Source organism: Oreochromis aureus, linkage group 6 (assembly GCF_013358895.1).
Source record: "Oreochromis aureus strain Israel breed Guangdong linkage group 6, ZZ_aureus, whole genome shotgun sequence".
NCBI classification, from domain to species: domain Eukaryota; kingdom Metazoa; phylum Chordata; class Actinopteri; order Cichliformes; family Cichlidae; genus Oreochromis; species Oreochromis aureus.
The window spans coordinates 37,211,602-37,225,110 of record NC_052947.1 but is presented as its reverse complement, the minus strand read 5'-3'; the positions used below and the strand labels follow the sequence as shown (position 1 = coordinate 37,225,110).

The 13,509-nt window shown below is 38.8% G+C and overlaps 1 protein-coding gene across 4 annotated transcripts in view; it reads left to right on the top strand.

The window, feature by feature from the left end:
• Positions 1-12,839, top strand: part of LOC116333196 (testis-expressed protein 2-like) — a 40,088-nt gene extending 27,249 nt beyond the window's left edge. For 2 of the 4 annotated variants that reach the window (XM_031756387.2, XM_031756379.2), the window contains exons 8-13: positions 176-275; positions 6,232-6,358; positions 7,673-7,786; positions 8,078-8,287; positions 8,598-8,718; positions 10,950-12,839. In XM_031756387.2, the coding sequence (XP_031612247.1) occupies positions 176-275; positions 6,232-6,358; positions 7,673-7,786; positions 8,078-8,287; positions 8,598-8,718; positions 10,950-11,099 (822 nt within the window). In that variant the 3' untranslated portion in view covers positions 11,100-12,839. Of the gene's footprint in view, positions 1-175; positions 276-6,231; positions 6,609-7,672; positions 7,787-8,077; positions 8,288-8,597; positions 8,719-10,949 lie in introns of those variants that run through there. The other 2 variants (XM_031756397.2, XR_005613455.1) reach the window with 2 other exon arrangements.
• The last annotated feature ends 670 nt before the right edge of the window (positions 12,840-13,509 follow it).

Genomic DNA, 13,509 nt, shown 5'->3' with positions numbered 1-13,509 from the left:
CTCATTTCGCTTCATCATGAAAAATATTTTGATACTCCAGATATTTAGATTTTGAACAAATGATACACTAACGTCTATATCTGCTGTAAACAAGGTTTTTGTTTGTTGCTTATTATTGCTAACTAAATATTCTCGGAGAGTATCTTCAGCCAAATTGTATGCTTGTGTCTTTCAGTTGCCTTACTTCATGAATGAGCTCACCCTGACAGAACTGGACATGGGCTCGACCACTCCCAGAATCCTCAGGGCATCTAAACCCTGCATTAACTATCGAGGCAAGAGAGAAATCAATTTGAAACCATAATACACTTACATGCACACGCACATGCACACACAAAGTGAACGCCTAAAAGATGCACTGGCAAACGTGAGCTCTGTGTACTCTTTTTTTTTTTTTTTTTTTTTTTTTTCTTTTCTCTCAAAAGACTCTAGTTATTGTGCAATATTTGCCACGGAGGACATTCGCGCATCTCGTGTTTTTAAAAACACAGCGCCTCTACACAGGCTATTCATAGTCAGATAGCTATGCCCATGGTAGAGATAACAAAGATAAGGGGTAAAATTCTAATCTTTGTTATCATGTAAAGTTACAAGTGGTTTGGTGTTGCTTGTATAAAGCTGTCACAGATGTGGGTTCCTGCTTTCAGGGGATTTTTTTTGTTTGTTTGTTAACACTTAACGGCTAACAGTAGTGAGCTTTGTTATTAAGATACATCACATAGACCAGTGCTAATTAGTGCTAAGCAAAATACAGATTAAATATTGCAATTTTACTAACCATGACTGGATCACAGTTGACTGTTGGTGAGCAAAACCATATTTTGTAGCATGCTGTGAACATGTCTGTGACCTGCTGTGAAGTTGGGCATTTTAACATACGAGTCTCGCTGTCGGGGTCATCCTTTAGTGGCCATTTAAGGAACTGCAGGGTTTGGCACTCACACACTGGTTTCATTTCTTAGTTCTGGAGATGTCTCCATGGTGCAAACTGAAAAATAATTTTACTTTACATTTGCACAATTGCTCCCTTTTGGAAATCTCATTTATGGAAACACAACTTAAATTAAGACATTCAGCAACATATTTATGATTTATAGTTGGCGTGTTTGACCTTTTAGAAACATAAACAGTTCAGTACCAATTAGAGTTGCTGTTATCTATACCTGACATTGTCTGAACATCAGCTCTACTCTAAATGCCACTGTAATCTCTTGTCAAATATGAATGTGACTAACCTCAAACTGACTGTAGCCAAGTTTTATTTACTGTAGTTTTCTAGGTCCCATAAACAAGTTTTTCATAAGCAAACATGACCCTGTATGTCAAAGCTTTCATTCTACAAAAACTGCTATTCAGATTTTTTTGCTATGACTTTGCTTTTTATATTTAGCGTCACACCGCCTCTGCAGTCCAAACTGCCAGACTTTAAACTGTCAAAACTTTAGATAATGTCATTTTTAAAGCTTGTTGGACAAAAAAAAAAGCTCAGAACAATGACAGAAATGACATTTTGCCTCGTGACTGGCCGTTGCTCTCATTCCCAGACTTTTTGCTGTGACTAATAAGTTCACAATTCTAAAACTGGGCTTTCCATCCAAACAACAACAGCACCGGCAATCACTGTGCTAACTTTACTGAAAGCAACACTGTCCACACTGAGATGCATGCGGTGCTATAGACAACAAAAAAGAACTAGTTAAACTGGAACTACTCAGCTTTTTCATCTTTATTTAAGTTTTTGTTGCATCACTTCACAAGAGTTGCCTCAAGTGAGTTGGAATATCCAAGCACACAGGCCCACCCAGCTGCTGTTTAGTCCTTCTAGTTGTGAGGCGAGCCAATCAGAAGAATGTTGGCTCAAATCGTGGATTAAGGAAGCTAAAATAGTTTTTAACACAGTGGAAAAAACGAGGGGCTACAACAAGACCCAGAACGAATAAAAAAGGCTTATTTTTGACTGCTGGGCTAGAGTCCAACTGATATAATATATAGTATAGTACAGGTCTTTTTAAAACTATTTTATAGCAGCAGTAGAAACAACAACAAATTCAAGTTGGGGCCGCATCATTACCTTGTATAACTTCTGTGGTTGTGGTTGGATGCATGTCATACTGCTAATTATAATTTTAAAAAATAAACCAGAGGAGATAAAACAAGTCTTTGCTAAAACCTATAAAAAGAAAAACTGCTTCATTCAAGAACATGCAAGATAGACATTTTTGAACTGGGCAGGAGTCGGTTCAGTAAATCTCACATTTTTCTCTGTTCCTCGAGCTGCTGCCAGATTATCTGACCAACAATACAGGAGCTCAGAACCCTGAGCTTGTGTATTGTTGTCTTGAGTTCGGCTAACTGTATGGATGTATGAGTGGAACTGGTGTACAATAACATTTGATTCATGCAAAAAACAAAAGCAACAAAAAACCCTTAACATACCCTAACAGGCATGCTACAGACTGTTGTACAGAATACAAAAGAAATTTTGTAATTTCTAAAGAAATTTAATTCTGTCTTCATTTACAGCACAATCCATACAGGCAGGTCGTACTTTACAGGACTTTAGCAGGTTTTATGGTTTTATGTACTCCAGATAAATCGAGACTTTGCTATGTGCAGTTTTAGCTCTGCATAACTATGTATGTTCTAGATCACAAGCAGCTTTTACATGAATACTTCTGTGACTGTTCAGTAATGCAGGCGCACTGAGCTTTCCTTTCCCTCGTACCACGTAACCTTTGTCATTCTACATTCTGTAACTGATCTCTCTTTTCATCTGTTTCGCATGCACAATCTCCTATTTCTCTTCCTGGTTTTCTCTTCCCCTTGCTTTCCCTTTCATTTCATCTTCCTCTTTGTGTTTGTACTCACTCTTCTCATCCCCACACTATGAGTCACTGCTTCATTTTCATCACTGCAGCAGCACTCACATAACTCTATAATAAGGGCAGGAATTGATTGCGTCTCCAGCTGAGATGGCAACAGCAGTTCTTGGTTCAGTTCCAGACAAAACACCCATCAGAAGTCTCTCTAAACATAATCGGGTCGCATGGAGCTCGTTTTCACTGATGGTGTTGATATTTTCTCAGTTTTAATTGTGCTTACACCCCAAACAGCTAAGGTTGCCAGAGGTTTCTTTTCTTTCTTACAGACAGTCAGTGAATTGACAGATATCACATATATTCAATTAAAATTTGTGATTGTTTTTGTTTGTTTTTGTTTTTTGTTTTAGCCATATTTCTTCGAGGTCGGGGGGAAGTGCTTTATTTTATTTTTTTGCTGGGCATTTCAGCTTTTAGGAAACTTGCAATCAAAATAGCCAGTTTAGGTTTCCTTTGGAAATTTCCACTGGTGTTGTAGGGGCTGAATCCTCCAGGCAGCTCAGGTTCTGCCTTTATCTCATCTCATGCCGGTCCTTCCTGTAACAATCCTGCTGAGTGCAATGGATCGATGAATTTTTCCAGCTGTGCATGTGTGCATGTCTTGGCAAGCAATTGTATCTGCGTGCCTGCACATTTGTATTCATGCATGTTTGTTTTCACATGCTTAATGTTTTTTTTTTAAATGTCAGTTTCTGATGGAGACAAGAATATAGTTGGCCCCCCTGTATATGTGAAGGTATTTCTTTGCAGTTTGTTTGGAGGGGCTTCACCCCAATTAGAGAAGCACTGCTCTGATCCAGCAGCTTGCCCCGAGGTCGTCTTCTTTCTCCAGACTTACAAAAACTCTGTGCCCCTAACCCAACTCACCTCAGCTCACACTTCTCAAAATTGGTGGGTCCATCAATGCCCTCTAGGCTCAGCTGATTGAAGCTGTTCTTTCAGCCTTGCAGTCTTTCTGACTTCCTGTCTATTTTTAACCAGCTGTTTTGTCAGACATTACTAACTCTCTGTACTTTCATTTGTTCCATGTCCTTTTTTTTCCCCTCAACTTTTGGTTTTGTCTTTAACGGCTTTAACTCTGTGTTTCTGTCTGGCACAGTTTGCTGTGCCAGACAGAAATTATCTAGTCATTTAACACAAACCAACGGTATCAAGGCAGCAAAACAGTGAAAACAAAGCATGCAGTTTCAGTCCTGTGTGTGCTTTCCCACATGTCAGCTCTTGTTAATATCTGAACAGGTTTCCATCATAATTTTTCCATTTTGATAGTACTAATACTTAAACAGCAACAACAAATATCCAAGGCTGAAATACCGGTATTACAGATGATTTGTTAATCAGCAGCCAACATTAACATCCCAGCATTTTTGGTCTTTTTGACCAATCATAGCACTTCAGAGGCTCTAACAGTCAAAAGCAGGATCATAATGTGAACCCTGAAGCTAATGGGGATCCATTGCAACCGAATTAGTAACAGTGTGACGCGTGAGTACTTAGAAGATTTAGTCAGAAACCTTCCACTTGCATTTTGAATACGTTAGGGAAGCTTAGTTAAGATAAGTTAACAGTGAATTGCATTAATCCAAATGTGATGGATATAAAGGCATGAGTAACAAGCTCCAGTTCAGCATGACTCAATGGAACTTCACTTGGCATAATTTCTAAGTGATAAAAACAAGCGTATTTGAGAGATTTAACATGAGCATGAGTCAAAAGTTAGCCTAAGCTTCCTGAATGAAGATTTGGCAAATGTGCCAAGGATACAAAGTTTCCATTACCTTAGCCACAAAAGTGTTGGGAGCACAAACACAGACTTCTTTTTTTCCCATCATTAAAGTGGAGACAACTGTCACCTGTGCAAGATCTGTAACTTGGTCCTTAAAGGACAGATATATCTGCATTGCAGTGATAAGAAAAAGTGCTTGAAATGTGCTAAAGTCAGATCCAGCATCAGCAAAAAAGACCATTCTCCTGCATCGCAATGTTACAGGACCTTTAGGGGTCAGTATCTTGCCAAAGGCATTAACTTGAGCAGCCAGGAACAAAACCACCAACATTCCAGTTATTAGAACACTTGTAAAGGTGTTGGGCCATCATCTGCTCCAGGACAGCTTAAGTGCACATTGATTCTCCAGGTCTCTGGATCTCTATTGCAGGGATTGAAGACTTCTTTCAAAAGATTTCCTTTTTTGGTGTTTTTAATGATGATGTTGGGATAGTGTGGTCTAACACATTAGTCAAGAATCTCCCTTAGGTGTAGAACTGGTGACTATGAAGGTCATATATCATGCAAATCACATTGCACATTTTCTTTCAATCCCCAAAATGTTTCGTCGAGGATAAAGAAGATCACTCTTGGTTTAAGGGGACCAAGTTGACCCAAAATGGCTGTCTCACCCACCAGAGCCCACTGCAGGGAAAAGGGTTCAGATTAAACCCTTAATTCATCGTCTGTCCTTAAGTGTATATTTACTCAGACTTAAAAGCCTGTTCTTGATGGGCTGTTGTCAAGAAGCTGTCCAATGTTAAATAACTACCCAGGGTGTGGACTTTTTGGCTCCCTTAGTTTTCCTACTGCTGTCCATCAGTTCCTCATCTCTCAAACTTTGCTGCCCTCTAGTGGTGCCAAGAGAAACAACACTGAAGTTTATAGTAAGTCTTTGCACACAAAGACCATGTGAGTCTGTTTTATGGTGGAAAAAATGGGAAACATGGGGGGGGGGGAGAACTCTGAGTATACATAGCCTGCCTCAGTCAAGCCAAGCTTTCTATGAAGGGTTTTGAGAAGTTTCTACTATCAAGATTACAGCAGATTTGGTAGTACAGAGGTAACAAGAGAAGAGGGGGGGAAAGGAGAGCCCTGTTTTTGCAGCCAGATCTCCCTGCTGTTATCAAACAGGTTCGTAGGGAAAGGCTTGGTGCTCTCCAACTGCCCCGTCTATGTTTAAAGGATCTGTTCCTGTTTCTTTTCACTTCCTTCTCTGAGTGCTTCAATGTGTCTTTCTCATCTAAGCAGAGAGATCAAGAAAATAAAATCAGTTGGGTTCCCTGCTTTAGTGATGCTTGGAGGGGAATGAGAGGTGTCACAGAAAGAACAGCACAGCTTTCTGAGAATAGTGAGAGTAATACTGAGACGAGAGGTGGTTAGGATGACTGTGACCTGGAAAATTCTCAATGTTTTAGCTTCAAAATGAGTAATCATGTTTCTTTCCACTGTCACTAATAAACCCGAATCGGGAAACCAGTTTTTACAATATAACAGTAGTCTGCAAATCTTACATTTTGCAATTTCATATCTTACTTTTCTTTTTTTTATCAGATCGACCTTCCTAATAATCATTTTTTTCCTCAGGTCTGTGGTTTGACCTGGAGATGACCTACAGTGGCTCCTTCCTCATGACCCTGGAAACCAAGATGAATCTCATTCGCCTGGGCAAGGAGGGAGAAAGCCTGCGCCCAGGCGAATTTGGCAAAGATGGGTAAGACAGTCGATCTCCACCACATACATGTTGGAACAGCCTTTGTTGGATTTAATGCAGTTTTTTTTCTCCTGCTAATTAAACGATCATTGTGGTCTTTAGTATCTACTACACTGCCCGGTACCTCACCTGTTTCTCTCAGTGTTTTGTGTCTTTTCTGTCTCTTATACCCCCCACCCTTCTTTTTCCCTGCTGTTAACTTTGGATTCTGCCTATATGGGGTTGTTAATCGGATGCATTTCTTCCCTTGGTGAGTGCTTTAATCAGCATCAGCTTTCATTTTCCAGTTACAATTTCTTTAGGAAATGACAATCCCCAAACTAATACTAGCTATCATCTCATTCGGTGTTACTTCATCTCTCTCCATTTTCATCCCTCAGATTACATCTTTGCACTATGTTAGTATGTTAATGTAAATACAGATCAGGAGGCACAGATTCCACTTTTTCAACTCCTGGTATGTTGTGACACTCTGCACTACTGTCAAGAGTTATTAGAAAGCTCTGAAAGAGTAAAAAGTATCTGAAAGCAGAAATAATTGATTTTCTGACATTAAATAAGGATAAGGTCATGTATCAATAGTCATCTGTGCCATCCATCCATCTCTCATCCAGTCACTCCTGTCAAAGGATCACTTTTCTTGTGTTGAGCAAACTTCAGCTAACCATACAGATAACCCACCATCTATAGAAAAGAGAAAAAATAATAAGCTTTCTGTATTCTGGCTTTAGTCAGCTCGGGGATTTCAGCAGCCCTCAGAGTGTATGAGCTGTCAGGAGACATTGGCCATTCTGCCAAGCATGCCAAAGAGGCATTTGGAAACTAAACATCACGTCTGAGAGTGATTTTAAAGACCACTGGGCCTGAACCAAAGTAGGCTGTCAAAAATTCCTCTGTCTCACAGTACAATCAAAAGAAGAACTGAGAACATGTCACATGACAGATACGGATACAGGTGTCCTGGCAAATTTTCTGTTGCCTTTCAGTTTAAATGGTGCAAATTAAAACAACTGGTCTACAATATACATGTCTGGGGATTCCCCAAAATAATAAAAAGGGTTTTTTTTGCAAGGTCTCGTGAGGAAACCAGGTGTACACCACCTGAAAAATTGTAAAAATAATCCTCGTGTGAAGGTTGTTTGTTTTTTTGTTATTTTTGATACCTTACTAAATCATTTATTGAAACAGCATTATGTGCATGTGTGCATATTAAAAACAATGAAAAGCACAAAGCAAAACCATTTGCATGTGTTAATAAATGCATATAGACACCTACACATTGCAATCCTCATTTATTTGTTCATGTGTTTCTAGATACAGACCACGAACTTACTGCTTGGCTGATAGTGATGAAGAGTCATCCAGCGCAGGTTCATCAGATGAGGAAGACTCCTCAGATGTTTCCAATGATTCGACTGGAGCGGAGGGGTGAGTATAAAGGGGCGTGCTTTTGTAATCAAAGGAGTGTAAATGTAAACTGGAAATGAGTGTTAAGATTACTTCAGGTTACAAAAGTACTGGCTAAAAATATAGTACTGGCTAAATGGCATGTGTAATTAATTTCTGATAACTAATTATTGAATAATCTCACCTGTCACAAATGTATTTATTTGGCTAATAAAACTAAATAATAGAGGAAATAAAAATGAAACTGTATAATTAGTGGATTATAGCAAAGTTTGCATTGTTTAACCCAAATCTTCCTTTTAATAAATACAGCTTTGTTGGAGGACATAAATCGAGCAAGATCATGCGCTTTGTGGACAAAATCACCAAGTCCAAATACTTCCAGAAGGCCACAGAGACGGAGTTCATCAAAAAGAAAATGGAAGAAGTGTCCAACACACCGCTGCTGCTCACGGTGGAGGTGCAGGAGCTCCAAGGAACACTGGCAGTCAACATTCCCCCTCCTCCTACTGACAGGATATGGTATGTGAAGAAAGTCTTGTTGTCCTGCTGTGTAACCTGTGGAAAGCACAGAGTGAAGGTGCAGGTTTACCAGAATGACAACAACACATTTGTTGTAAACAAAGTTTTTTTAGAGGACTCCAGATACCTTTAACCTAAACTTAAATCCAACTATCTTTATTTATTAAGTAAACTGTGAAGGTATCCAGAATAGGTGGAATTACTCAGCTAAATAAATGTGTCATTTTACAGTCTCTTGCTGCCCTCTAGTGGTGGCCATATGTCAGTCGTTAGCCGTGATGGTGAGGGTGTTGTTTATTTTCTGGTGCAGGTATGGCTTCAGGACACCACCTCACCTGGAACTGAAGGCACGACCTAAACTGGGAGAAAGAGAAGTCACTCTGGCTCATGTCACAGACTGGATAGAGAAAAAACTGAAGCAGGAATTTGAGGTATCGTAAACACAACTTTTTTTTCTTTAATTTTTGTAAGTTACTGACACAGTCATACTTTGGAGCACAGCAACATTTATTCATGGTTCCTGACAGAAGGTGGAGCTGAAAAGACGCAACTGTTCACTTGATTGTTTCAGGAAGCACTTTGCTGATGTGCTTATGGTCTTTGTCACTTTATATATATGTTGTATGTAGCGTAAAGTGTAGAACAAGGCAAGGCAGTGATGCCAGCAGCTGTATTCCTCGCTCATACACACGATTATGACAACAGCAGATCGTGTTTGGAGGATTTGATGCATTTGAGACACATTTTGGATGCATCCACTGCTGTAATGGAGTGGAGGTTAAAAATAACTGTTAACATCATTAGCTGTAGATTGTTACACAGTCAACATTTCAGCTCCTCAATCACCTTTTGGGCACTGTTGGGTTTTTACTTATCTGGCATGTAAGTTAGGGCGATGAGCTCAGAGTAGAGCTGCTGCTACTTCACATCAAAGGGATTCAGTTGAGTGGGTTCAAGCATCTGACTAGGATGCTTCCTGAACGCCTACCAATGGAGGTGTTTCAGTCAGACCCAGGACACATGGTTGAGAAAACTGGAAAATATAAGCTAAAGAAAAGCACACCTGTTGTTCCTGTCCCTTTAAAAAAGTATTATTTGTTGTCAAATTGCTTTCTTCTTTAATGAGTGATCCATTAAATAGAATTTAATCAATATCTGTTTTTCAGATAACTGATTTGTCATAATATGTATAGATTAGAGATGGACCGATCCGATATTACGTATCGGTATCGGTCCGATACTGACCTAAATTACTGGATCGGATATCGGAGAGAAATAAAAAATGTAATCCGATCCATTAAATATCAAAAAAGCACCTCACAAAACTTGCGACACGGCGTAACTCGGCTCATAACCGTAGCACGTCGGAGCAGTGCGCTCATGTGATAGAGCGGCTGTGTGTATTTGTAGCCAGCATTTCATCTCCGAGGAAGTTATCCCAGAGAGAAGTAAAGCAAGTGTGTAAGTTCATCTCTGAATGTTTGTAAAGCGTTCCCATGTTAAGCTTAACAACTGATATATGGAGCGACTGCCTCTTCTCTCTCTCTCTCCTGCTGCTACTTCAATCGTGAAACTGCTTAATGATCAGCTGATCGGCTTTTCTGTCGCGAGTCCGTCTCTCTTCTTTGTTTTTGGCCCACTTTGCACCAGAAAGAGGAAACCAGCGGCTGAACAACAGCAGCACGTTTAAGCTTGATAAGCTGTTGTTAGAATTTATTTAATATTACTTTCTACACCAGGATCCTTTTCTACCTAGCTGACGTAACTGTGCAGGGGCGGATCTAGCAAAGTTTAGCCAGGGGGGCCGATAGGGCATGAACAGGGAAAAGGGGGCACAAAGACATACTTTTCTTTCTTATTCCCGTTTAAAATAACTAGCTTTTAATAAATAATAACCCTATTAGTTAGGTTGCTTAATATTTCTGCTAAGTACTCTTTAAAATACCAGAATAGGGAGGATGGTGTAGGTTTAAGTTTATTAGATTGATCAGTGTTGCTGAACTATGAAATATTTTGGGTGCAGTGTATTTTTTACATACAGGTATAACAGAATAGCTTTAGTGTTGTTGTTTATTTAAACTTGAGTATGAACTTATACAAAATGCAGCAAGATATTAAAAACACAGTTTTATTGATTAAAAAACACACTATATCGGATTGATATCGGTATCTGCAGATATCCAAATTTATGATATCGGTATCGGACATAAAAAAGTGGTATCGTGCCATCTCTAGTATAGATTACAGTGGGTCTGCAAAAGCACAAAAACATCACATCTCAAGTTGTTTTAACAGTCTGATTATTTATGATTCAAACTACTAGAAATACTAGAATGTTTTTTGTCTGTGTCGGTTCTCAGTCATCCAGGTCATGGTAGTCTAAGGAGCTTGGAAGAAAGTGATTGGGCTTCTTTAAGTTTCTTGAAGTCCGTAATGTTTTTAAGAAAATTGAAAAAGTCCATTCGCTTTTTTTCCAAGCACCTTAGACTAGAAATTATTCAAATTTTCCACTCTAGTCTAGTAATGCACCGGGAATAGGATTGCATTTTATTAATAAATTGGGTGAATTAACAGCTTCACTTTAGGTTTCACGCTTTGCAAAACTAGTTATGAATCAAGCATATTAAGTACTGGCTGTCCATTATCTTTCTCCCTCTTTTAGAAAATCCTTGTAATGCCAAACATGGATGACGTGTGGCTGCCAATCATGCATTCTGCCATGGACCCACGCACAGCTGGAGGCCCTTTAGTTGGCCCCCCAGTGGACCCAGAGCCTTCCCAGCCAGAGAGGGAGAGCACCAGCCAGCCATGATGATTGTTTACAGTATTTCCTAACCATTACAGGGTCTTAGAATGGAAACCGGAGCCAAAGTCGATAGGTCTGACACTACTGTAACACAAACACATTCCCATAGAAAAGACTATGAATTTTACAGGAACAAGGTAGAGTCGACCAAATAAACACTAATGACAAACAAACTGTTGCTTGCTGCTCCCTTAAGTGGTATTTATCAGAGGATAGATTGATTTGTCTTTTAGAGTTTATATAATTGAGCAGGGACGGACATATGAAGGGAGTCACGTTTGGCTCAAAACCGGGAGTGGGTTAAGCTAAGAAGAGGAGAACATGTAAGTATATAATGTGCTATGAACATGTCAATGTGAAAGCATTCACCAGATACCTTACAGCCTGCACGTGACGAGACAGTGAGACGGCGCATGGTAGGCCTTTTTAGTTTAGAGACTGAGCAAGTGGAGCTCACAGCGTGACGTATGTGGATTTTTCTAGAGAAATCAGATACTTGATGTTTATTTACCAGAAAAGATTAAACCTTTAAGTGGCTTTGTGTCAACAACTTTTAATCAGGTGTTAACTTGCAGTATTGATTTGTGCTGTGACCAGATCTTGAACACCCCGTTCACTTGCCAAACCCTGTTCTTTTTTCTTTTTCCTTTTTTTTTTAATGCCACTGATGCCATTATCCGTGTTAACATGGAAGAAATGCTCAAGAGCAAACGTGCGTCATGTAGGAACTGTGTCATTCACAACTTAAAATTAATGCTTATGACAAGTACACAACAAATAAGTGCAATGTTAGAAATGATACATAGAATTTAAAATGATAGAGACTAAGTGTATGTCTGAGAAGTAAGAGCCCTGTAACACATCTGCTGAATGTACGTACGGGTGTTTGTGGCTTCAGTTGTTTTTGTATGAGAACGTCTTTTCTCCTGGCAAAGATTTGACTGGGATATGCAAATTATTGCACAAATGCTAATGAAGGTTTTCTTATGATAAACACTAGCTCACCTTGCATATCATTTTAGACATGTCCTGTTCGATAATTGGGCTTACGGAGAGCCGAGTGGCTTATTTATCGATGCACTTAGCGGTTTTAATTAAGATGTGATAGTGCTTTAAAACGACTTTAACCTCCACACTGTATGTAGAAGGACACTTCAGTGAAGCTAAGGTACAGACTGGTTCATAAACCTATTGCCAAGAATGTGCAGCCTTCTGGGGAAAAAAGGAAAAAAAAGCTCTTTTTAACCGTGTTTCTAATCTTAACCAAAGTCCTTTAATTAGGCCCGTAGAGTTGGACTGCTCTTTCTGCTCACAGGTACACATCTTGTATTGACAAAGCATTGTGAAGTGACATTTACAGATGCGCTACAATACATGCTTTAATGTTGTTTACAGGAGTGCTCTTACCTTGTTTTCAATTCCTGTTCTCTTAGGATACTGAAGCACTGTAACACTGGTGTTTTTGGTTTTTCTTTTTCTGTATGCCTCAGTTCCTTTCTGTTGAGTTTTTTTTCCCTTGTATTTTGGAAGTCTAAGTGGGTTATGGTTTCAGTTTTTGTGTCAATGTTTTTGGTATAAAGAGAATTAAAAGAGAATTTTTTGATGATATATGTAAAGCTCATGAAGTTATTTGTATCTGTGAATTATTCATGACTTTTTAAAATTCTAATTTTAATTTTAAAGCCAAATTCAGTGATTATGTTTATCTGCCTTATTTATAGAGCAAAATAAATCTTGTCAAAGCTTTTTATTGTTGTTTTTTGCTTTGAGTTCTCACAATTTGGGTTGCAAATGCTTAGTTTATTTTCTCTAGCAGTGGGTCTTATTTTCATAATAGAATAATAATAATTTGGTGTTGGGCTCATTTCATCACTTCCATCGCATTGATTTTTATTAAAGCTTATAGTTGGAGCTTTAACAAGTGACCATCTCTTTATTATTAGTAAAGACACATATTAAACAAATATGTAGGACTGCTTTCTTCCATTTGTACAGTATCTCTAAAATGAGAAATATCCTGTCTCAGAGTGATGCTGAAAAACTAGTTCATGCATTTACTTCTAGGCTGGACTACTGTAATTCATTATTCATTATTATCATAACTGACAGGAAATGGAAGTGATTCACTGAACACTTCTTCCCCATTCCTTTCTTTTCTCCTGGGAATTTTATTTAAATAAGACATTTTATACATGAGACTGAATGTGCTTAACACAGAAGTTGAAGACAATAAAGACAGAACAAAGTAAAACAACAACACCTATTAACTCTAGACCTGTGTGAATAAAAAGCTTTTGAGTCTGTTTTTGATCTTAAGTCAGCAGGCTGCTTGTTCCAAAAAACTGAAAGCACCCTCAGCAGACTGGGATCTGATTTTGAGAACAGTTAAAAGACCCAGTCTGGGTTGTTGACAGTC